Source organism: Ovis canadensis, chromosome 7, assembly GCF_042477335.2.
Source record: "Ovis canadensis isolate MfBH-ARS-UI-01 breed Bighorn chromosome 7, ARS-UI_OviCan_v2, whole genome shotgun sequence".
In the NCBI taxonomy this organism is placed as follows: Eukaryota; Metazoa; Chordata; class Mammalia; order Artiodactyla; family Bovidae; genus Ovis; species Ovis canadensis.
Window position 1 is genome coordinate 12,911,634 of NC_091251.1, and position 23,974 is coordinate 12,935,607.

A 23,974-nucleotide genomic window follows, 5' to 3' on the forward strand; every position below is an offset into this window, starting at 1 on the left:
GGACTTTAGAAGGAGGTTGATCAATGGGATATGTCCAGCGCATTGAGCTATTCCTGAGTTTGTCAACTTTTCTCTATGATTAGGCCATGTATCTGTCAATTGGTGCCATAGAACTTAGGTTCCTCCCTCCCACAGAGATTGGGCATGGGGGTACCATATTTCTTGATGATTACAACTCAAAGGAATAGTTCCCGGGTCCTTGAGAAACAGAGTCTTGGGATGTAAAACTGGCAAGGGGCTTTTATGAAGGTTAATATTTCAAGGGGCAGGAAAAAATGGACAACTACAAGTGTTCTAAAGTAATTGCTCTAAGAATTTTTCACCATTGAGGATAATGTTTGCTGTGGGTTTGTCATAGATAGCTTTTATTATGTTGAGATATGTTCCTTCTATTCCTGCTTTCTGGAGAGTTTTTATCATAAATGGATGTTGAATTTTGTCAAAGGCCTTCTCTGCATCTATTGAGATAATCATATGGTTTTTATTTTTCAATTTGTTAATGTGGTGAATTACATTGATTGATTTGCGGATATTGAAGAATCCTTGCATCCCTGGGATAAAGCCCACTTGGTCATGGTGTATGATCTTTTTAATGTGTTGTTGGATTCTGATTGCTAGAATTTTGTTGAGGATTTTTGCATCTATGTTCATCAGAGATATTGGCCTGTAGTTTTCTTTTTTTGTGACATCTTTGTCAGGTTTTGGTATTAGGGTGATGGTGGCCTCATAGAATGAGTTTGGAAGTTTACCTTCCTCTGCAATTTTCTGGAAGAGTTTGAGTAGGATAGGTGTTAGCTCTTCTCGAAATTTTTGGTAGAATTCAGCTGTGAAGCCATCTGGACCTGGGCTTTTGTTTGCTGGAAGATTTCTGATTACAGTATCAATTTCCGTGCTTGTGATGGGTCTGTTAAGATTTTCGATTTCTTCCTGGTTCAGTTTTGGAAAATTGTACTTTTCTAAGAATTTGTCCATTTCTTCCACGTTGTCCATTTTATTGGCATACAACTGCTGATAGTAGTCTCTTATGATCCTTTGTATTTCTGTGTTGTCTGTTGTGATCTCTCCATTTTCATTTCTAATTTTATTGATTTGATTTAAAGTCAGGAACAAGACAAGGGTGTCCACTTTCACCGCTACTATTCAACATAGTTCTGGAAGTTTTGGCCACAGCAATCAGAGCAGAAAAAGAAATAAAAGGAATCCAAATTGGAAAAGAAGAAGTAAAACTCTCACTCTTTGCAGATGACATGATCCTCTACATGGAAAACCCTAAAGACTCCACCAGAAAATTACTAGAGCTCATCAATGAATATAGTAAAGTTGCAGGATATAAAATCAACACACAGAAATCCCTTGCATTCCTATACACGAATAATGAGAAAGTAGAAAAAGAAATTAAGGAAACAATTCCATTCACCATTGCAACGAAAAGAATAAAATACTTAGGAATATATCTACCTAAAGAAACTAAAGACCTATATATAGAAAACTATAAAACACTGATGAAAGAAATCAAAGAGGACACTAATAGATGGAGAAATATACCATGTTCATGGATTGGAAGAATCAATATAGTGAAAATGAGTATACTACCCAAAGCAATCTACAGATTCAATATAATCCCTATCAAGCTACCAGCAGTATTTTTCACAGAGCTAGAACAAATAATTTCAAGATTTGTATGGAAATACAAAAAACCTCGAATAGCCAAAGCAATCTTGAGAAAGAAGAATGGAACTGGAGGAATCAACTTGCGTGACTTCAGGCTCTACTACAAAGCCACAGTCATCGAGACAGTATGGTACTGGCACAAAGACAGAAATATAGATCAATGGAACAAAATAGAAAGCCCAGAGATAAATCCACACACATATGGACACCTTATCTTCTACAAAGGAGGCAAGAATATACAATGGAGTAAAGACAATCTCTTTAACAAGTGGTGCTGGGAAAACTGGTCAACCACTTGTAAAAGAATGAAACTAGATCACTCTCTAACACCACACACAAAGATAAACTCAAAATGGATTAAAGATCTAAACATAAGACCAAAAACTATAAAACTCCTAGAGGAGAACATAGGCAAAACACTCTCCAACATAAATCACAGCACGATTCTCTATGACCCACCTCCCAGAATACTGGAAATGAAAGCACAAATAAACAAATGGGACCTAAGTAAAATTAAAATCTTCTGCACAACAAAGGAAACTATAAGCAAAGTGAAAAGACAGCCTTCGGAATGGGAGAAAATAATAGCAAATGAAGCAACTGACAAACAACTAATCTCAAAAATATACAAGCAACTTATGCAGCTCAACTCCAGAAAAATAAACGACCCAATCAAAAAATGGGCCAAAGAACTAAATAGACATTTCTCCAAAGAAGACATACGGATGGCTAACAAACACATGAAAAGATGCTCAACATCACTGATTATTAGAGAAATGCAAATCAAAACCACAATGAGGTACCACTTCACACCAGTCAGAATGGCTGCGATCCAAAAATCTGCAAGCAATAAATGCTGGAGAGGGTGTGGAGAAAAGGGAACCCTCCTACACTGTTGGTGGGAATGCAAACTAGTACAGCCACTATGGAGAACAGTGTGGAGATTCCTTAAAAAATTGCAAATAGAACTACCTTATGACCCAGCAATCCCACTTCTGGGCATACACACCGAGGAAACCAGAATTGAAAGAGACACATGTACCCCAATGTTCATCGCAGCACTGTTTATAATAGCCAGGACATGGAAACAACCTAGATGTCCATCAGCAGATGAATGGATAAGAAAGCTGTGGTACATATACACAATGGAGTATTACTCAGCCGTTAAAAAGAATTCATTTGAATCAGTTCTGATGAGATGGATGAAACTGGAGCCGATTATACAGAGTGAAGTAAGCCAGAAAGACAAACACCAATACAGTATACTAACACATATATATGGAATTTAGGAAGATGGCAATGACGACCCTGTATGCAAGACAGGGAAAGAGACACAGATGTGTATAACGGACTTTTGGACTCAGAGGGAGAGGGAGAGGGTGGGATGATTTGGGAGAATGACATTCTAACATGTATACTATCATGTGAATTGAATCGCCAGTCTATGTCTGACGCAGGATGCAGCATGCTTGGGGCTGGTGCATGGGGATGACCCAGAAAGATGTTATGGGGAGGGAGGTGGGAGGGGGGTTCATGTTTGGGAATGCATGTAAGAATTAAAGATTTTAAAATTTAAAAAAAATAAAATAAAATAAAAAAGAAAATAAAAAAAAATAAAAAAAATAAAGTAATTGCTCTAAGAAAAGGGAGATCAGTGCCTAGAGTCAGAAGTAAGTCTTTGTGAAGTTCAGTCAGACTCAGGGGAACCTTAAGGCCATCTTGGTTACATTTTTTTTCAGTTTTTTGTCCACACCACATGGCTTTTAGGATTAGTTCCTTGACCAGGAATTGAACCTGGGCCCTCGGCAGTAAAAGTACAGAATCCTAACCACTGAACCACCAGGGAATTTCTGGTAATTTAAAGTTCCACTTTTTTAATCACTGAAAATATGACACATCTCCTGATTCTCTTTCTTCCCCCATCCCTAATTTTTTACTTCAAGGTCTATGGAAATTCTGATTCTTGTCCATGAACCCATCACCAGAATACTGAACTATAAGTATTGATTTATCTATTTGATATATTTGAAGCAGGGACAATATCTTATTCCATCAATTAGTACAGTAATGATCACATGGTTGGAAATAAATATTTGCTAAACTAAACTCTTACCAAAACCCATGCAGCCTATTCCAACTTTTTTCGCTGATTGACCTTTCCATCAAAGTGGCTAATTGCATCAATAAATGCATTTAGTTTTCCCTCAGCTACCACATATGACTTGTTTTTTTGTTTTGTTTGTTTTGTTAATCTGAATAGTTTCCTTGTGTCCTTAGATTGAGTGACCAGAATTCTAATAAGACACTCTACCACTCAGTTTGGGCCCAGTTCAAAGATTGGATGAGGTTTTTTTTGCCAAATTTGCAGGTTTGGCAGTAAATTCTCCACTTTTTCTATTAGTGATGCTCATGAATGGTAACACCATAAAGAACCTTCATGGGTGCTGTGATGGTTACTTTTAGAAAAGGGGTTTAAGTATCCAAATGGTTCCCAGTTGCCCTTTAAAACACTGCCCCTCACATGGTCCCATGAGTGACCCTATGTAGGGCAAGACTTTGCCTTCACCCAGTAAAGGGAAGCACTGAAGACATGGTTCACACTGATCTCAAATTCCCTCTTCAAGATTCTCCAGTAAGAAGAAACATCATTTCTTTGGTCTGAATTACCCAGAACTAGTGTCTATTTTGATGAAATCCACTGGACAGTTTCTCATTAGCTCTGAGCAGTAACCCCATTGAGTCACCCACATACCTAAAGATGCCATGCCAACATGATTTTTCTTACTGTGTTGTCCGCCAGACACAGTTTATTACCTTGGATTTCAATAGGCTCACACAAAAAAAATATAAAGTACTATATGGTTGTTGTTTTTACATAAGGCAAGGACATTTTATACCCCTGACACTTAATTTAGGTAATTGTTGACCAGCAGTTCCTGTTGGACACAAGAGTAGTATTTTCTACACAGCACCAGCAGGCTAATATATAGTTCCTACTCACATGAAAGAATTAACATGTTTCTAAATATTATCAGTTGTCAAGTCTCAGAAAGTCAATGTCCAGACCACCAGATGACAAGGAAATAACATCATATACAAGTTGGATAATAAAGTACATCCAAATTAATTTTGCTCTGGCTAGAATATAAGGATTTTTTCCAAGTACAGACAGAATGAGATCTTTCAAAATAAACCATATTTCTTAAAATATGGGCAACTGTTTTCAAATATCTCTTCCTCACATCTTTCCACTCTCCCACTGCCTCATTTCTCTCAATTAGAGGCATTTTTTAATTATCTGATTTGTTCACATGGAGATTGATGGAAGATATACACTAGTATGAAAAACAGTTGTATGAGAAATGCATCTGCAAAGATGGACTCTCCAGGGAAGAACAGGTAAGATGTTTTTTCAGCACTTTTAATTCTGAGACTCTGATTGGTGTCATGTTTGTTAGAGGCTGTCATTTATATTTGTTTTTAAAATATATCCTCCTAAATATCTTTAGTATTAGGGAAGAAAGAAGGAGACACATTTAGATGCTAAAAACCTCCTCTGTTTCTTTAGGCAGATAGCATCTTATTTGATGTGGCATTGGGCTCTGATACCAATAAAGCACTGGCACTAATACATTCTACTAAGCCTGGTTCATGGTTTCACATAGCTTTGAGAATTCTTCATGTTTAAAATTTTTGTTTATATGCCTAGAGATTTGGAAAGATGTCATTAATAAATTGTATCTCTAGTTCTCTCATGAAAAAGGTCATGCCTCTACAAGGCCAGTGAATCAACTGACTGAATTAACTTTGCATTAAATTCAGCTCAGTTAAGAAACCTCAAACTACCATTATTAACCATTTCTGATTCCATGTTTCTATTGTAAAGGAGAAAAGAATAATCTAACAAAGATATTCATCACACTCCAGTTTTTCTCAAGGAGAGAGTTCATTGCATGCACATGGCAATCATTACATAAAGGAGATAAAATTGTATACATTTAGTATCAATCATAAAATAATTGTCTTCAATAAAAAAAAAATCTACCCTGTAAACAAAGTCCTTTAGTCAGTTAGTTCAGTCGCTCAGTTGTGGCCAACTCTTTGCAACCCCATAAACTGCAGCATGCCAGGCTTCCCTGTCCATCAACAACTCCCGGAGTTCACTCAAAATCATGTCCATCAGGTCAGTAATGTCATCCAGCCATCTCATCCTCTGTCATCCCCTTCTCCTCCTGCCCCCAATCCCTCCCAGCATCAGAGTCTTTTCCAATGAGTCAACTCTTTGCATGAGGTGGCCAGAGTACTGGAGTTTCAGCTTTAGCATCAGTCCTTCCAATGAACACCCAGGACTGATCTTCAGAATAGACTGGTTGGATCTCCTTGCAGTCCAAGAGACTCTCAAGAGTCTTCTCAAACTCCACAGTTCAAAAACATCAATTCTTCGTCACTCAGCTTTCTTCACAGTCCAACTCTCACATCCATACATGACTACTGGGAAAACCATAGCCTTGACTAGATGGACTTTTGTTGGCAAAGTAATGTCTCTGCTTTTTAATATGCTATCTAGGTTGGTCATAACTTTCCTTCCAAGGAGTAAGTGTCTTTTAATTTCATGGATGCAATCACAATCTGCAGTGATTTTGGAGCTCCCCAAAATAAAGTCTGCCACTGTTTCCACTGTTTCCCCATCTATTTCCCATGAAGTGATGGGACCAGATGCCATGATCTTCGTTTTCTGAATGTTGAGCTTTAAGCCAACTTTCTCACTCTCCTCTTCACTTTCATCAAAAGGCTTTTTCGTTCCTCTTCACTTTCTGCCATAAGGGTGGTGTCATCTACATATCTGAGGTTATTGATATTTCTTCCAGCAATCTTGATTCCAGCTTGTGCTTCCTCCAGCCCAGGATTTCTCATGATGTACTCTGCATATAAGTTGAATAAGCAGGGTGACAACATACAGCCCTGACGTACTCCTTTTCCTATTTGGAACCAATCTGTTGTTCCATGTCCAGTTCTAACTGTTGCTTCCTGACCTGCATATAGGTTTCTCAAGGGGCAGGTCAGGTGGTCTGATATTCTCATCTCTTTCAGAATTTTCCACAGTTTATTGTGATCCACATAGTCAAAGGCTTTGGCATAGTCAATAAAGCAGAAATAGATGTTTTTCCTGAACTCTCTTGCTTTTTTGATGATCCAGGTGATGTTGGTAATTTGATCTCTGGTTCCTCTGCCTCTTCTAAAACTAGCTTGAATATCTGGAAGTTCATGGTTTATATATTGCTGAAGCCTGGCTTGGAGAATTTTGAGCATTACTTTGCTAGCGTGTGAGATGAGGGCAATTGTGCGGTAGTTTGAGCATTCTTTAGCATTGCCTTTCTTTGAGATTGGAATGAAAACTGACCTTTTCCAGTCCTGTGGCCACTGCTGAGTTTTCCAAATTTGCTGGCATATTGAGTGCAGCACTTTCACAGCATCATCTTTCAGGATTTGAAATAGCTCAACTGGAATTCCCTCACCTCCACTAGCTTTGTTTTAGTCCTTACCCACAGATAAAAGAGATGGGCATGTTAAGATATGTCAGTTTTGTCTAAACATGATTCTAGGCATATATATGAGTAAATCATTCCTTTCTGTAACTGTGCCACTATGCCATTTGACATACGTACATCAGTGCCATCATCTGTAAAATGGGAATAAAACAACATGCTTCTTAATATTGATGTGAGAATTAAATATTAATTAAAGCACTTAAGGAAAATGATTGGTGCATATTAAGTTCTCAGTAAATACTAGCCATTATTAATTCCATTACTAACTAGAAATGAAAGGGCCTGATAAGATAGAAAAAAAAATGTCATTGCCCAATGCCTTCTGGAGAGCTGTGGGGATCAAGGGGGTTCATGGTTTCCTTAGTTTTGTCAGTTGTGACATTTCCTCTTTCTCCTCCAAGCATTTTTCCCTTGCTTTTCCTCTTCTTTGAGTGGTGGTGGTGGTTTAGCCCCTTAGTCGTGTCCAACTCTTGACTATAGCCCACCAGGCTCCTCTGTCTGTGGGATTCTCCAGGCAAGAATACTGGAGTGGATTGCCATTTTCTTCTCCAGGGGATCTTCCAGACCCAGGAATCGAACCCAGTCTCCTGCATTGCAGGAGGATTTTTTTACCAACTGAGCTAAGAGAGAAGTGCTCCCATTTCTAAATCCCACTCTTATTTTCTTATAATCAAGGATCTCTAGGCCTTAGCCTCCTTTCTTCTCCTCTTAGTAACTGCCACTACCCATGATGTCCCTGGCTATCTTGTTCCTTCCAATTTGCTAGAATCCGGGTATGAGCTCCCCACCTCCTTCATTCATTTCTAGTCTGAAAGTATGAGACTCTTGCAAAGGTATATAAACACAAGTGAGGATAGCTTATGTAAGAAAAAGAAAAGTTAATATGACTTTCACTAGATCATAGGGGCAAGGGAAGAAGCAAGAGGAGAGAAAAGGGGTCAGATCATGGAAGGCCTAGAAGGTTCTGCTGTGAGGGTGGATTTTATCCTAAGGGCAAGAATGATCCAATGAGATAGATTTTAAGCCAGGAGGGACTTGATTATATTTTCATTTTATAATGAGGGCTTGGGAGGTTGGGTTGCAAGGAGAGATCATTTAAAAGACATAAATGAGTCTCTATAAAAGCTGTGGTAATGAAGGAAAAAGATTAATTCCAGGGGGTATTAAGGAGGCAGATTCAGCAGGATGTGGTGGGAAGTGAGGGGCAGAGGGAGGGAAGGACTTGAGATTTCTGGCTTGGAACACAGAATGAATGATGGACATAATAAGAGGAGCTCTTGGCTATGGAGAAAGAGAATAAGCTAAAATAGGTAAGCAAATGGACTCTTTGCTAGAGCCTGAAGAAGGAATGTGGCCCTGCTGATGCTTTTGTTTTAGCTCAGTGAGATTTATTTCAAATTTCTGACCCTCAGAACTGTAAGATAGTAAATTAGTGCTGCTTAAGAAATAGGTTTATGATAATTTGTTACAACAGTAATAGGGAAGTAGGGTTTCCATGGTAGCTTAGCTGGTAAAGAATCCACCTGCAATGTAGGAGACCACTGTTCAATTTCAGGTTAGGAAGATACCCTGGAGAAGGGACAGGCTACACATTCTAGTAATCTTGAGCTTCCCTAGTGGCTCAGATGGTAAAGAATCCGGCTACAATATGGGAGACCTGAGTTTGATCCCTGGGTTGGGAAGACCCCCTGGAGGGGGGCATGGCAACCCACTCCAGTATTCTTGCCTGGAGAATCCCATGGACAGAGGAGCCTGGCGGGCTGCAGCCCATCGGTCACAAAGAGTCCGACACGACTGAGAGACTAAGACAAGTACAATATGGAAGCAACACAGGCTGCCTTAGCGCCAGAGCTTTCTGTGAGGTCAGACAGGGCACTCTGGGGCTGCAGCATAACAGGACTTCTCCCTCTTTCTACACTGCTCCCTTTGTGCTCCCTTTGTCTCCTTTCCACACATGTTGGGGTACCAAAGGCTTTTCCAAGTAAGCATTCTGCATGTGGATCTCTGTCTTGGAGTCTGCTCCCCAGAAAACCAACCTGGGACAGATGGCAACAGCTCATGTTAATGTCCCATATGATAGTAAATATATGAACAACAAATATATAAAGGTAAATTTTATCACTGTCAGTGTCACTCAAAAAGTATAATGCCTAACACAAATTGCCCTGGCCCTGATAGCAAGACAATGTGAAGTAAATATGAAGAACATGAGCTTGACAGGAAGATATGAGTTCAATTCCAGCACCTTTACTTGGTCACATTACTTAAACTTTTTGGCTTTAACTCCCCCTCATTTACCATTCCCTTCCCGCTAAGTAGGAATGAAAAATACTTTCCCTTACTAGGTAGCATTAAAGTATTTAAATATGATTCAGTTCAGTTTCAGTTCAGTCGTTCAGTCATGTCTGACTCTGCGACTCCATGAATTGCAGCAAGCCAGGCCTCCCTGTCCATCACCAACTCCCAGAGTTCACTCAAACTCAAGTCCATCGAGTCAGTGATGCCATTCAGCCATCTCATCCTCTGTCGTCCCCTTCTCCTCCTGCCCTCAATCCCTCCCAGCATCACAGTCTTTTCCAATGAGTCAACTCTTCACATGAGTAGCCTAAGTACTGGAGTTTCAGCTTTAGCATCAGTCCTTCCAAAGAACACCCAGGACTGATCTCCTTTAGAATGGACTGGTTGGATCTCCTTGCAGTCCAAGAGACTCTCAAGAGTCTTCTCCAACACCACAGATCAACAGCATCAATTCTTCGCTGCTCAGCTTTCTTCACAGTCCAACTCTCACATCCATACATGACTACTGGAAAAACCATAGCCTTGACTAGATGGACCTTAGTCAGCAAAGTAATGTCTCTGCTTTTTAATATGCTATCTAGGTTGGTCATAACTTTCCTTCCAAGGAGTAAGCGTCTTTTAATTTCATGGCTGCAGTCACCATCTGCAGTGATTCTGGAGCCCCCAAAAATAAAGTCTGACACTGTTTCCACTGTTTCCCCATCTATTTCCCATGAAGTGATGGGACTGGATGCCATGATCTTCGTTTTCTGAATGTTGAGCTTTAAGCCAACTTTTTCACTCTCCTCTTTCACTTTCATCAAGAGGCTTTTTCGTTCCTCTTCACTTTCTGCCATAAGGGTGGTGTCATCTGCATATCTGAGGTTATTGATATTTCTCCCGGCAATCTTGATTCCAGCTTGTGTTTCTTCCAGTCCAGCGTTTCTCATGATGTACTCTGCATAGAAGTTAAATAAGCAGGGTGACAATATACAGCATTGATACAGTCCTTTTCCTGTTTGGAACCAGTCTGTTGTTCCATATCCAGTTCTAACTGTTGCTTCCTGACCTGAATATAGTTTTCTCAAGAGGCAGGTCAGGTGGTCTGGTATTCCCATCACTTTCAGAATTTTCCACAGTTTATTGTGATCCACACAGTCAAAGGCTTTGGCACAGTCACTAAAGCAAAAATAGATGTTTTTCTGGAACTCTCTTGCTTTTTTTGATGATGGAACAGATGTTGACGATTTGATCTCTGGTTCCTCTGCCTTTTCTAAACCCAGCTTGAACATCTGGAAGTTCACAGTTCACGAATTGGTGAAGCCTGGCTTGGAGAATTTTGAGCATTATTTTACTATCATGTGAGATAAGGGCAATTGTGCGGTAGTTTGAGCATTCTTTGGCATTGCCTTTCTTTGGGATTGGAATGAAAACTGACCTTTTCCAGTCCTGTGGCCACTGCTGAGTTTTCCAAATTTGCTGGCATATATGATTACTGATCTGTAATAAGGGTTCAATGAAAGGGAATCAAACTTCCTCAATTCTACCTCACTGTCCCAGTTGATACTCTGGGTGGGAAGGCGAGTCACCATTAAGCTACATGAGTCTGCTGTCAAAATGTGTGCTTCATGCTAGGAGAGCTCTGAGAGATCAGTGTGACCTGGGAGGCAATGGAAGGCTTCTTGAGGGACATGGAACTTAGCTGGGCTCAAAAAAACATGTGAAAGAAAGGTCAGGAGAGGTTGCCATAGGGGTCCTCAATCCAATCCACCTCTAGTGTGTAGTTCTAGTTCAAGTAAACAGAATTTGGAAGAGCAAGTACGTGACAATCAAGTTTGCATAGTGCCTTACTTTTAGTTGTTTTAACTGGCAACATTAGACAAGGAAGACAGTATATCTTGTAATATAAACAGCCTCTTTTGATATATTCTACATAAATATGAAATATTATTATAACAAGAGGAAACTGAGAAGGAAAAATACTGGATAAGAACAGCAATGTTGAGCTATGCACTCATCGCAGATAAATACATAAAACCTTTGAAATTATGACATAACCAGTACTGTTAGATTTATGGTTATGGGTATCGCTCTCATTCCAAGCTCCTACTTTACATTTATCATCTTTATGTTCCTATTGCATCTCCATTTTCAATGTCTTACAAATTTCTCCCTCTCCTAGTAACCTTTTCAGCTGAAATTTACTATGTTTCATATTAACTCAGAAGCAAATTCTCTTCTGGAAAGTTGAACCTATCTGTTCAGCCATTTCTGAGTTACTCAAGCATGAAGGCAGGTTGTTTAGGAAATTTGTCAAGATCCACTTTTTAAGTGTTCAGATTTAATTCAAGATGATTTAAATTTAAACCTCCCAGAGCTGTCATACATGTGTTCTCTCAGGAGAAAAACATTCTTTGCTTTGAGATATAACCGGTTGAGGTTTACACTCCACTTTCTGTATCAATGGGGTGTGGTCAGGAAGACATCTGCTCAGATCCTGGAAACCTCTTTGGGTTTCCAGAACCTTCATGCATATTTATAAGAATGCTTTATCTTCCTCACCCCCCACCCATTATCAACTCTCTAGGAGAACTTGAAGGTAACAACTTGTGTCTGACTGTTCCTTGTCAGGCAATAATAAAAGTTTTATTCTACGAAAAATTGGGAAAATAAGGATTTAAAATATTTATTTATTGAAACTTAGGCATTAGAGACAGGTAGACAGGAATATCTGTATTGCTAACAGCATCTTTTTAAGAAAACATTATTGGATATATTAACAAGAGTTTTCTCAGATGAGAAAAGACTATTCATAAGATTATAAGTTCTCTGAAATACTGGGAATGTACAAAATTAAAAAGAATTAAAGTAGGAACAGGTGGTGGATGGCGTAGAGGCAGGAGAGAAGAGGATAGACATCTTCCTTCTGACCTGGCAGACAGACTCAAGGCCAATGGATGTGTTCCATTATCTGTTGTGGTATGGTTTCCCTGATAGCTCAGTTGGTAAAGAATCCAACTGCAATGTAGGAGACGCCAGTTTAACTCCTGGGTCAGGAAGACCCCCTGGAGAAAGGATAGGCTACCCATTCCAGTATTCTTGGGCTTCCCTTGTGGCTCAGCTGGTAAAGAATCTGCCCGCAATGCGGGAGACCTGGGTTGGACCCCTGGGTTGGGAAGATGCCCTGGAGAAGGGAAAGGCTGCCCACTCCTGTATTCTGGTCTGGAGAATTCCATGGACTGTATAGTTCATGGGGTGGCAAAGAGTTGGATACGAATGAGTGATTCTCACTTTCACTATTGCGGCATGACAAACCACCTCAAAACTTATGCCCTAAAACAACCCTTTTAGTATCTCTGGGGGTTGGCTAGGCTCAGTTAGACAGTTATTGATCAGAGTTTCCCATGTAGTTGCAGCGACCAGGGCTGACTAGCACACTCTGAGGGTTCACTCACTCACTTAGGTGTAGCACCTGGGCTGGAAATGAAGGAGTCTTCTGGCCTGGAAAAAGAAGATAACGACCTCAAAGGCCCAGGCTGGACCACCTGACTTGGGGAAAACAAAACTGAACTTAAAGTCCCACCACGATACTCTGGGCAGATTGCATCAAACCAAGACTGACTTTCACCCCCCTGCCCGGGACACCCCCCCTCCCTCCGCCCGTCACCATCCCCAGCTCCCTACCTCCAAGAGCCATCTCCCCCTCCTCCCTCTTCCCTGAGTTACCTGCTCCGGCGATTGCAGAGCGCCCATCTTCCCAGCCCGAACAAAACCCGGAGCGGTGGAATCCCTCGCCCGGAGCGCCGCGGCGACCACTGGGCATGCTCCGTCGTCAGTCAGGCTGGGGCCGGGAGCGGCCAGCGCCGTGCGCGCCGGCGGGTTCCTCCCGCGGCCGCGCGTCCTCCGCCTCCCGAGCCGGGGGCGGGCGCGTGATGGCGGCGGCGGCGGGGAGCGCCAGCGGCGGAAGCAGCAGCAGTGACACGTCGAGCACCGGCGAGGAGGAGAGGATGCGGCGCCTCTTCCAGACCTGCGACGGCGACGGCGACGGCTACATCAGCAGGTACTCGGGGAGGTCCGCGGGACTGGCCGGGGCGCGACCCGCCTCTCCGCGATGCCCGAGTCCCCTCCTCTGCCCCATCGCCCCCAACTTCCCCCAAGTTGCTGCGAAGTTCACGGGAAACGTTGCCCGCGACTCTGAGAGCGCGTCGCCGGCTCGGCCGCTGAGGCCGAGGAGCTCGCTGCTCAGCTCGTCTCCTGGAGGTGCCGGTTGGTGCAACTTTCCCCAGCGCTGCCTTTGTCTGGGCACAGGGAGACCTCTCTTTCGGATGCGGGTCCTCCTCCGGGACTGGGAGCGCTCCTGCTTCTGGGGAGACGAGTGCTGGCCGCTTGCCCAGGTAGGAGAGGCTGCCCTGCAGCCTCAGGGTGTCAAGACGCTGTGGCCACCGGGCAGCGGTCTTGTCCGGTTGCTCGGCGGACAGACCCGGGACCGCACCGGGAGAGGGGTGCACGCTCAGCGACAGAGCTGAGCAGGAAAAACAAGCTGTGAAAAACTTTCGTGTGCCACAGAGACCCTGCGTTCCAAACTTCGGAGCCCCCAAAGTGAGCGTGTTAATAGTTTGCCGCTCAGTACTGATCTAAACCTCTTAGCCTGAGGGGAGCGAAGCGTTCAGGCGCAAAGTGGGGGCTGAGAGGTGAGGCTGGAATACAGACCCTACTCCCTATCCCGGCTCAAGGCTCCAACCAGGTGAGCCTCTCGAGGGGCCTCGGGGCGCCTCTGCGTGATCTTCAGACCCTCGCTGTGCTGGCTTCCAGCTCCCCTGCAGGGGCGATATTGCAACTTCAAGCGGCGAGGCTTGGTAAAATAATTACTCTGCCCAAATATTTATCACGTATCAGACACTGATGGTGAGGAAGGCAACCGTAACGTCTTCCAGAATGCTTATATGAAAGGTCAACACTGGGCGCTGAAGCCTGTACGCACCGAAATTGGAATTGCCTTCAAAGGGGTAGGCAGCCTAAATTGTGTTACATTTTTTTTTTTTAAGCCTTTGTCTTGGTGATGATCAAGATACTCTGAAAATCCCAGGGTGCCTCCTACTGATTGTACTTGCTTACACAGAGAAAGAGAGTAGGAAATCCCTCCCCACCCCCAAATTAAAAAAAAAAAAATCTCTGAAACAGGTGATTAGACGTATGGGGGGAAAAGAAGACAAAATTCTTTCGGACTTGACTCAATTATGATAATTCCTAGCTGAATTTTCTCACTTTTTTGAAGTTGCATTAGAAAACATTAGAAAGATATCAGAATAATTTATGGAGTAATTATGTCCTGAAATGAAAGAAATGTGTAACTCCAGGTGACCTTGTATATATTTTCATCTGGAAGTCTTTCCCTTTTTTGGTTCCAGAATAAAAAAAATTTCATCATATAGTTTAGTTTTTTTGTTGTTATTTCCTTACCTGAAAGGGCATTATCTCATTTGCAATAATATAAGCTGTCTGCATTCTTCATGTTAGAATGCAAAAAGACATTAATTTCATATGGGCAAGAGTGCATATAGAAAACGACCAAAATTCTCTCCTTCATTTCCTTTAATTTTATTAATATTGTTTCTTTATCTTAACTACACTTTCTATATAAATGTTCATATTATTTTGAATGGGGTCTGTGTGGACCCTGAAGGATAATGAATTTTGCTTGAGAACTTTGTTTTGGAAGGTGAAGCATTATAAGGGCATGATGTTAAAGAAGGAATTTTAGAGGGAGGTAGAAATTCACTGGAGTAAAAGTTGGAAAATACTTTATCCTTTGAGCTACATCACTTTAATATATCTGCTTGAAAGGAAGGTATCTTCAGTAGTAGTTCAGTTCAGTTCAATCGCTCAGTCGTGCTCAACTCTTTGCGACCCCATGAACTGCAGCTCACCAGGCCTCCCTGTCCATCACCAACTCCCAGAGTTTACCCAAACTCATGTCCATTGAGTCAGTGATGACATCCAACCATCTCATCCTCTGTCATCCCCTTCTCCTGCCCTCAATCTTTCCCAGCATCAGGGTCTTTTCAAATGAGTCAGCTCTTCGCCTCGGGTGCCCAAAGTGTTGGAGTTTCAGCTTCAACATCAGTCCTTCCAATGAACACCCAGAACTGAGCTCCTTTAGAATGGACTGGTTGGATCTCCTTGCAGTGCAAGGGACTCTCAAGAGTCTTCTCCAACACCACAGTTCAAAAGCATCAATTCTTTGGCACTCAGTTTTCTTTATAGTCCAACTCTCACATTCCTACATGGCTACTGGAAAAACCATAGCCTTGACTAGACAGACCTTTGTTGACAAAGATTATCTCTCTGCTTTTTAATATGCTATCTAGGTTGGTCAGAACTTTCCTTCCAAGGAGTAAGCATCTTTTGATTTCATGGCTGCAATCACTATCTGCAGTGATTTTGGAGCCCCAAAAAAGAAAGTCTGACACTGTTTCTACTCTTTCCCCATCTATTTCCCATGAAGTGATGGGACCAGATGCCATGATCTTAGTTTTCTGAATGTTGAGCTTTAAGCCAACTTTTTCACTCTCCTCTTTCACTTTCATCAAGAGGCTTTTTCATTCCTCTTCACTTTCTGCCATAAGGGTGGTGTCATCTGCATATCTGAGGTTATTGATATTTCTCCCAGCAATCTTGATTCCAGCTTGTGCTTCCTCCAGCCCAGGATTTCTCATGATGTACTCTGCATATAAGTTAAATAAGCAGGGTGACAATATACAGCCTTGACATACTCCTTTTCCTGTTTGGAACCAATCTGTTGTTCCGTGTCCAGTTCTAACCGTTGCTTCCTGACCTGAATATAGTTTTCTCAAGAGGCAGGTCAGGTGGTCTGGTATTCCCATCACTTTCAGAATTTTCCACAGTTTATTGTGATCCACACAGTCAAAGGCTTTGGCATAGTCACGAAAGCAAAAATAGATGTTTTTCTGGAACTCTCTTGCTTTTTTTGATGATGGAACAGATGTTGGCAATTTGATCTCTGGTTCCTCTGCCTTTTCTAAAACCAGCTTGAACATCTGGAAGTTCACGGTTCACGTATTGCAGAGCCAAAACTTTAGCTGTGGGCAGAGTTGCTGTGGAAGTTATTTTTAGGCTGTGACAGAATTTCGATATAGGAGTTCAGGGTGGCAATTTCATTAAGAGGAGGAAGTGAAGACCTTGTCCAGAAGTGTCTTTACACAGCAAGCACAGTTTTCCTGGAGCACATGTTTATTTGGTATGCTGGAGGAATGAGGTTAATGAAAATGACTCCATTTCCAGTGTCACTTCTGCATGCTGCCACTATTTAATGACTTTACTGACCTCTCTATAGTGTGTGGTAAGGTGTGGAATGCTGTGAATTTTCTCTTATATTAAATTTGAGAGTTGGGCTTTCTAACTTAAAACCTTGAATTCTTTAAAAGATATGAAGTTTGTGCTAACATCAATAGCTGTAGCTGTTAGGATTTTGTTTGGGCTATACGTAATAGCATATATAAGTCAAATAAGGATTGACTGTAACACCTAGAAGTCTGGAGGTGGGCTTGCCAGGCTGAGGCAGCAGCTCCATAATGGGATCAACGTGTAGCTTCTTTCTGTCTTTCTGTATCACCATTCTTCACATGGAGCATCATCTTCATGGTTATCTCACAGTCCTGAAATGATTGCTGTGTCTCCAACTTCATCTCCAGGTTCTAGGGAGGGAAGTATAAGAGGAAGCTGAAGTGGATGATGCCTGTATCATCAAAGCACAGCTTTCGCGGATCCCTTAATTGGGGTAATGTTGGTCAAACTCTACATGCAGTTGAGTTTAAGGAAGCATGTCATCTATTTGGGTACATTGCCTCCTATACAGAAGCTGAGTTCTGCTATTAAGAGTGAGAAATTGATATTGGGCAGGCAAGTAGCAACCAATACATGTAATAAAACTCCCCATATTAACCCAAATTCAACTGTATTGGCTCCAGTCCTTTACCCTCGCCCTCATCTTCAAAGAGGAGTGAACTGGAGGTGTTGTGTTCAGAAAAGGGAGAAGGAGAAGAAAGTCTGAGGCCCTGGGGACATGTCAAGGCATACCATTTCAGGAAGAAGGAAGATAAAAAGTTAGGGCTTTGTGTCTTAAATATCCTCTAGGCCCAGCTTTCCCCATCAAACTGACCAAAAAAAAAGTATTGGTTAACTGGAGATTCCTGGAATTGCTGCTGCTGCCCAGGAACTCCGAGGCTGCCAGGGGAATCCAGAATCATTCCCATGGATACTTAAACTGCCATGAGGTGGAGCCAAGCCACAGCTTGAAGAGGGAGGGGTTCGGGCTGCACAGTGACCGCTGCAGGCTCTTCTGGCGCCTTCACTAACCTCACGATGACTTCACGCCACTTTCTGGTATTGAGTTTTGCAGGCTCTAGATATCCTGTGATTGAAGATGGTGGTTTTACTCTATTGACTGACATTAATTTCCCTTTGGAATTCTAAAGTTCTTGTCTTTATCCTTCAGCTTAAGAAACTGTTTATGTTGCACATTTTGACAAATATCATAAACCATCAGTTTCATTTAGGCTTAGTCTTCAAACCTCAGCTCAGACTTTATTGCCTTTGAGAGAGCTTCCATGACCACTGTATCAAAGTGAGTTAGGGACTTCCCTGGGGGTCCAGTGGTTAGGACTCTGTTTTCACTGCCAAGGGCTTGAGTTCAATTCCTGGTCAGGGAACTAAGATCCTACCAGTTGAGTGGTATGACCAAAATAAGAAAATAATAAATGAAGTGAGTCATCTCTACCCCGGCATTATTCTCCATCATAATACCAATGGCTTTCTTCCAAAGAACCCTTTTCAACCTGTAGTTGCATTTGTTTATTGCTTTGTTTGCCAATTTATTGTCATTCTCCCACTAAATACAGCCTTCATGAGGGACAGAATCATGGTTTATTAACTGTACACTCAGGATCTAGCACAGTATTTGCCATATAGCCCTCAATCAGTAAATTCTGATGAATAAATAACCAAGAATAAACAGTGGCATGTCATGTATATTGAAAAATCTTTCAGGCATTTTCCTTGTTTGTGAGATACTTTAAATGTAAGTATATTTTATTATATATTTTCCTTTAAAAATAACTTCTTCCTAGTTATATAAGATATTTTTGTTGCTGAAAATTTGGAAAATATATAATCAAATCAAATCAAAATCATGCAGTTCCCCATAACTGGGCTTCCCAAGTGGCTTAGTGGGTAAGGAATCTGCCTGCAATGCAGGAGATGTGGATTCAATCCCTGGGTCAGGAAGATCCCCTGGAGGGAGGCATGGCAACTAACTCCAGTATTCTTGGCTAGAAAAATCCCGTGGGCAGAGGAGCGTGGCGGGCTGCAGTCCATGGGGTCACAAAGAGTCAGACACGACTGAAGTGGCTGAGCACATACACACATCCCATAATTAAGGTGTATCATTTCTGTTTTCCTGATGACATATCTACATCATAACATTCCTCTAGTAAAATTAAAAATGATTGGATAAAAGGAAAAGCATCTTGTGTTCTTGGTTAGGAAGATCTAATATTGTTATGATGGCAGTACTCCCCTGTTTCACTCCCCCCCACAACCTACCCAGCTCTAGGCAACCATTAATCTACTTTCTGTCTCTATAGATTTGCCTGTTACGGATATTTCATGTAAATGGAATCATACACTATGTAACCTTTAGTTGCTTGTGTTTCAGTGTCATATCTAAGAAAGTTTTGGGTAATCCACAGTCACAAAGATATATTCCTGTTTTCTTCTAAGAGTTTTATAGGTTTTGCTCTTACATTAGATTTGTGATCCATTTTGAATTTATTTTTGTATATGGTGTGAAGAAGGATCCAAGTTCATTTTTTTTGCATGTGGCTATCAAGTTGTATTGTCACCCTGCTTATTTAATTTATATGCAGAGTACATCATGAGAAATGCTGGACTGGAAGAAACACAAGCTGGAATCAAGATTGCCAGGAGAAATATCAATAACCTCAGATATGCAGATGACACCACCCTTATGGCAGAAAGTGAAGAGGAACGAAAAAGCCTCTTGATGAAAGTGAAAGAGGAGAGTAAAAAAGTTGGCTTAAAGATCAACATTCAGAAAATGAAGATCATGGCATCCGGTCCCATCACTTCATGGGAAATAGATGGGGAAAGAGTGGAAACAGTATCAGACTTTCTTTTTGGGGGCTCCAAAATCACCACAGATGGTGACTGCAGCCATGAAATTAAAAGACGCTTACTCCTTGGAAGAAAAGTTATGACCAACCTAGATAGCATATTCAAAAGCAGAGACATTACTTTGCCAACAAAAGTCCGTCTAGTCAAGGCTACGGTTTTTCCTGTGGTCATGTATGGCTGTGAAAGTCGGACTGTGAAGAAGGCTGAGCACCAAAGAATTGATGCGTTTGTGCTGTGGTGTTGGAGAAGACTCTTGAGAGTCCCTTGCACTGCAAGGAGATCCAACCAGTCCATTCTGAAGGAGATCAGCCCTGGGATTTCTTTGGAAGGACTGATGCTAAAGCTGAAACTCCAGTACTTTGGCCACCTCATGTGAAGAGTTGACTCATTGGAAAAGACTGTGATGCTGGGAGTGATTGGAGGCAGGAGGAGAGGGGGACAACCGAGGATGAGATGGCTGGATGGCATCACTGACTCGATGGATGTGAGTTTGAGTGAACTCTGGGAGTTGGTGATGAACAGGGAGGCCTGGCGTGCTGCGATTCATGGGGTCGCAAAGAGTCGGACACGACTGAGCGACTGAACTGAACTGAACTAGTCAATTTGTTCAAGCACCATTTGTTGAAAAGACTATTCTTTCCTATTTTCTTGACTCTCTTATCACCAACCAATTGACCATAAACATAAACGTTCATTTGTTGACTCCCAGTTCTGCTGCCTGTAGGTGTGCCTATCCATATACCAGTACCACACTATTCTGATTACTGTTGCTTTGTTTTAAGTTTTGAGATTGAGAAGTGTGAGTCCTCCAGTTTTGTTCTTCTCTCTTTTTTTTTTTTTTAGTTTTTTATTTTTTACATTTTAAAATCTTTAATTCTTACATGCGTTCCCAAACATGAACCCCCCTCCCACCTCCCTCCCTACAACATCTCTCTGGGTCTCTTTTTAAGGTTAGCTGTTCTTAATCCTCTAAGTTCCCTTATACATTTTAGGATCAGCTTGTCAATTTCTTCAACACAGGCAGCTGAGATGTTTCATTGGGATTGCATTGAATCTATAGGTCGGTTTGTTCACATGCATTTTTAGTAAATATATTTTTCTGGATAGTTTTGGTTTTTTTCTACCAGCCCTTTGTTTTATAGTTTTTTAATTTGGAGTAGCCAGGTTAGTGAACATCTAAAGTAATAATAGCAAATGTTTATAGAAGCTTTTATAGTTTACAATCAATTGTCCTAAACCTTATCTCATTTGATTCTTGCAACAGAAGTTTACCATCTCTATTTTAAGACAGAGAGCCAAGATAACAGAGCCTCTGAGGAAAAAGAATGCACCTAGTGGCCTTTCCTTAAGGACTTCCCCTCCCCCCCAATAAATGCTGCACAGCTATCACAAGAAAACCTATTAAAACCCCTAAAGCCTTACAGTGATTTCCTGTTAATTTATCCAAGGTCTATGGTGCAGATGAATTTTCATTTTAAAACTGGCTTCTTAGCATCAGTGGGTATGGCATTTAAATTCTTGGTACAGAAGTTGAGGTATTTGCATTCTAAATAAATTTACATGGGGGTCTCAGCTGGGGAGACTCTCAATTGTTTGGTAAATTGAAAATCTCTCTAAGTGTCAGTCCCAGAGTAGAAACCAAATGGAGAGAAAGGGCATTTCCTTAGAGAATAGTTAATCGTCAGCTTCTCACTGTCATTTCAAAATGTCAGTTTAAATATGTAAATGAGTAATTACTGAAATCGTGCAACTGATTATTGATGACTCTAACTGATGGGAGGAAAAGAGTTGGTAGGCAGAAGGACTCTCTGGACCTATTCATTGTTCAAATATTTGGATCCCTGTTCCCTTAACAGAGTGAAAATGTAAATGGAACCAATGGCTAGGTTAACCAGCAAGTGTTAAATGTGTTTGTCTGATGTGACAGTTGTTAGCTGAGTTTAAGTGTAGCCCTCAGTTGAAAATTTAGTTGTGAAACTTCTGCTTGGAAAATTCTAGGCAGATGAGCTCTTTAATTTTTTAAATAGTCACATCCCAATGTAGAAGATACTTGATCTCGGATTTGATGTTGGTGTTAATTGGGCATTTATGAAATAGTATGGCAAGTGTCACAGATTAAGACACCTGTTGTCTATTATTTAAAAGTTCAACACACATATGTTTGTGATACAGATGAAGGAGGTAGAAATGTAGATAGCCTATGGAGGGCATTTTTGTAAAAGTGTGACTACATTTCCTTTAAATGTCAGAATTTTTCACTTATTTACAAAAAAATCAGAACTTCTTTCTGAGACTGATAAGCTTAACAGAATATTCTACATTAGAGGTTAGTGCTCTAAGTCAAGATTTTTACTTTGACTGTTTCATATATTGTAGAGTCTTGAGTGTGTGCATGCCTACTTGCTTCAGTCGTGTCCAACTCTTTGTGACCATGAGGACTGCATCCCTCCAGGCCCCTTTGTCCATGGGATTCTCCAGGCAAGAATACTGGAATGGGTTGCCATGCCTGCCTCCAAGGGATCTTCCTGACCCAGAGATCGAACCCACATCTCCTGCATCTCCTGCATTGCTCTTGGATTCTTTACCGCTGAGCCACAGGGGAAGCCCTAACCTGAGTGTACTTTGTGTTAAGCAGAGTGGAAATCATTGTGATACTATTGTTGGGGAAATATTTACTCCTCTAAAAACATGTAAGCCATTTTTACATTTATCATAAGCATAGGGAGAAATCAGTGCTACTCATCTCCCTCCTTCTTCTTGATTTCCAAAGTTCCTTCATCTCTCACCAGAATTATTCTCCTAGTGTCCTAACCTGCAGATTTGGCTCCTCCAGGCCACTTTACATGGACATTAAAGTTATCTCTCTATCAATAGAACATAAAACTGAGCAGGCAGCACTTCATAAAGCCCTTCAACAGTTGCCTATTCCGTGCAGATAAGTTGAGACTCCTCCTTGGACCATTTGAGGTGGAGCCCCCGGGCCTTCCGGCATGGTCCTGTGCCGCCTTCGGCATTACTGTTCGCACTGCCTTCTCCGGCACACCCAGTTGTTCCAGCATCAGTGCTTTGCACTTGCCGCTCCTTGTCTAAATGCTCTTCCCCCCTGTCCTTGTCTGTGTGATGAGCACCTTCTTACTTTTTCTAGACTTAGATCTCAGGCAGCTCTTGCTCTCTGGAGACTTTCTCTCATGTCTCAGGGCCTTACACACACTACTAGGCCAGCACTGCTCATGTTTGGTATTCCTACTGTTTCCAAGTCTTTGCTCCCCACAGTCAAGGCAGAGCCTATATACATTTCTTGTCTTTTGTCTTTATAGACTGAGTCTATAGACTCAGTGCCTAGCATGTAATAGAAACTTATTAAATATTGATCAAATACATAACATTGTTCATGTGTAATGGTCATTTCAAACACTTTAGAATATTTAGAAAAATATTATTAGGTTTGGTCCAACTTAGAAGAAGACGAGAACCTAAGTTTCCATTAGCAGATGCGTGGATAAAGCAGACATGGCATATGTATACAATGGAATATTATTTAGCCATAGAAAAGAAGAAAACAATGCCATTTGTAGCTACATGGATGAGCCCAGAGATTATCATACTAAGTGAAGTAAATCAGAAAGAAGAAGACAAATACCATATGATATCATTTATATGTGGAATCTAAAATATGATACAAATAAACTTATTTATAAAACAGAAACAGACTCACAAAGAAAACAGATACATGATTACCAAGGGGAAAGCAGGTCAGGGAGGGATAAATTAGGAGTTTGGGATTTTGCAGATACCAGCTATAAATACTGTATTTGTTGTTATTATTGAGTTGCTAAACTGTGCCTGATTCTTTGCAACCCCATGGACTGCAGCTTGCCAGACTTCCTTGTCCTTCACTATCTCCCAAAGTTTGCTCAGGTTCATGTCCATTGAGTCGATGATGCTATCTGACCATTGCATCCACTGATGCCCTCTTCTCCTTTTGTCTTCTATCTTTCCCAACATCAAGGTCTTTTCCAATGAGTTGGCTAAAGTATTGGAGCTTCAGCTTCAGCATCTGTCCTTCCAGTGAATATTCAAGACTGATTTCCTTTAGGATGGACTGGTTGGATCTCCTTGAAGTCCAAGGGGCCTCAAGAGTCTTCTCTAGCACCACAGTTCAAAGGCATCAGTTCTTCAGTTCTCAGCCTTCTTTATGGTCCAACTCTCACATCCATACATGACTACTGGAAAAAACATATTTTTGAATATACAGACCTTTGTTG

The 23,974-nt window shown here is 41.4% G+C and overlaps 1 protein-coding gene and 1 non-coding gene across 2 annotated transcripts in view; one reads left to right on the forward strand and one right to left on the reverse strand.

Moving 5' to 3' along the window:
- Positions 1 to 3,444: 3,444 nt before the first annotated feature.
- Positions 3,445 to 3,517, reverse strand: TRNAK-UUU (transfer RNA lysine (anticodon UUU)). Its single transcript has one exon. It is a non-coding gene; the product is annotated as a tRNA-Lys (tRNA).
- An 8,524-nt stretch (positions 3,518 to 12,041) lies between these two features.
- LOC138443983 (uncharacterized) overlaps positions 12,042 to 23,974 on the forward strand; it is a 154,040-nt gene continuing 142,107 nt past the window's right edge. Inside the window, exons 1-2 of the mRNA XM_069597351.1 lie at positions 12,042 to 12,096; positions 13,098 to 13,557. Of these exons, the coding sequence (XP_069453452.1) occupies positions 12,042 to 12,096; positions 13,098 to 13,557 (515 nt within the window). The remainder of the gene's footprint in view (positions 12,097 to 13,097; positions 13,558 to 23,974) is intronic.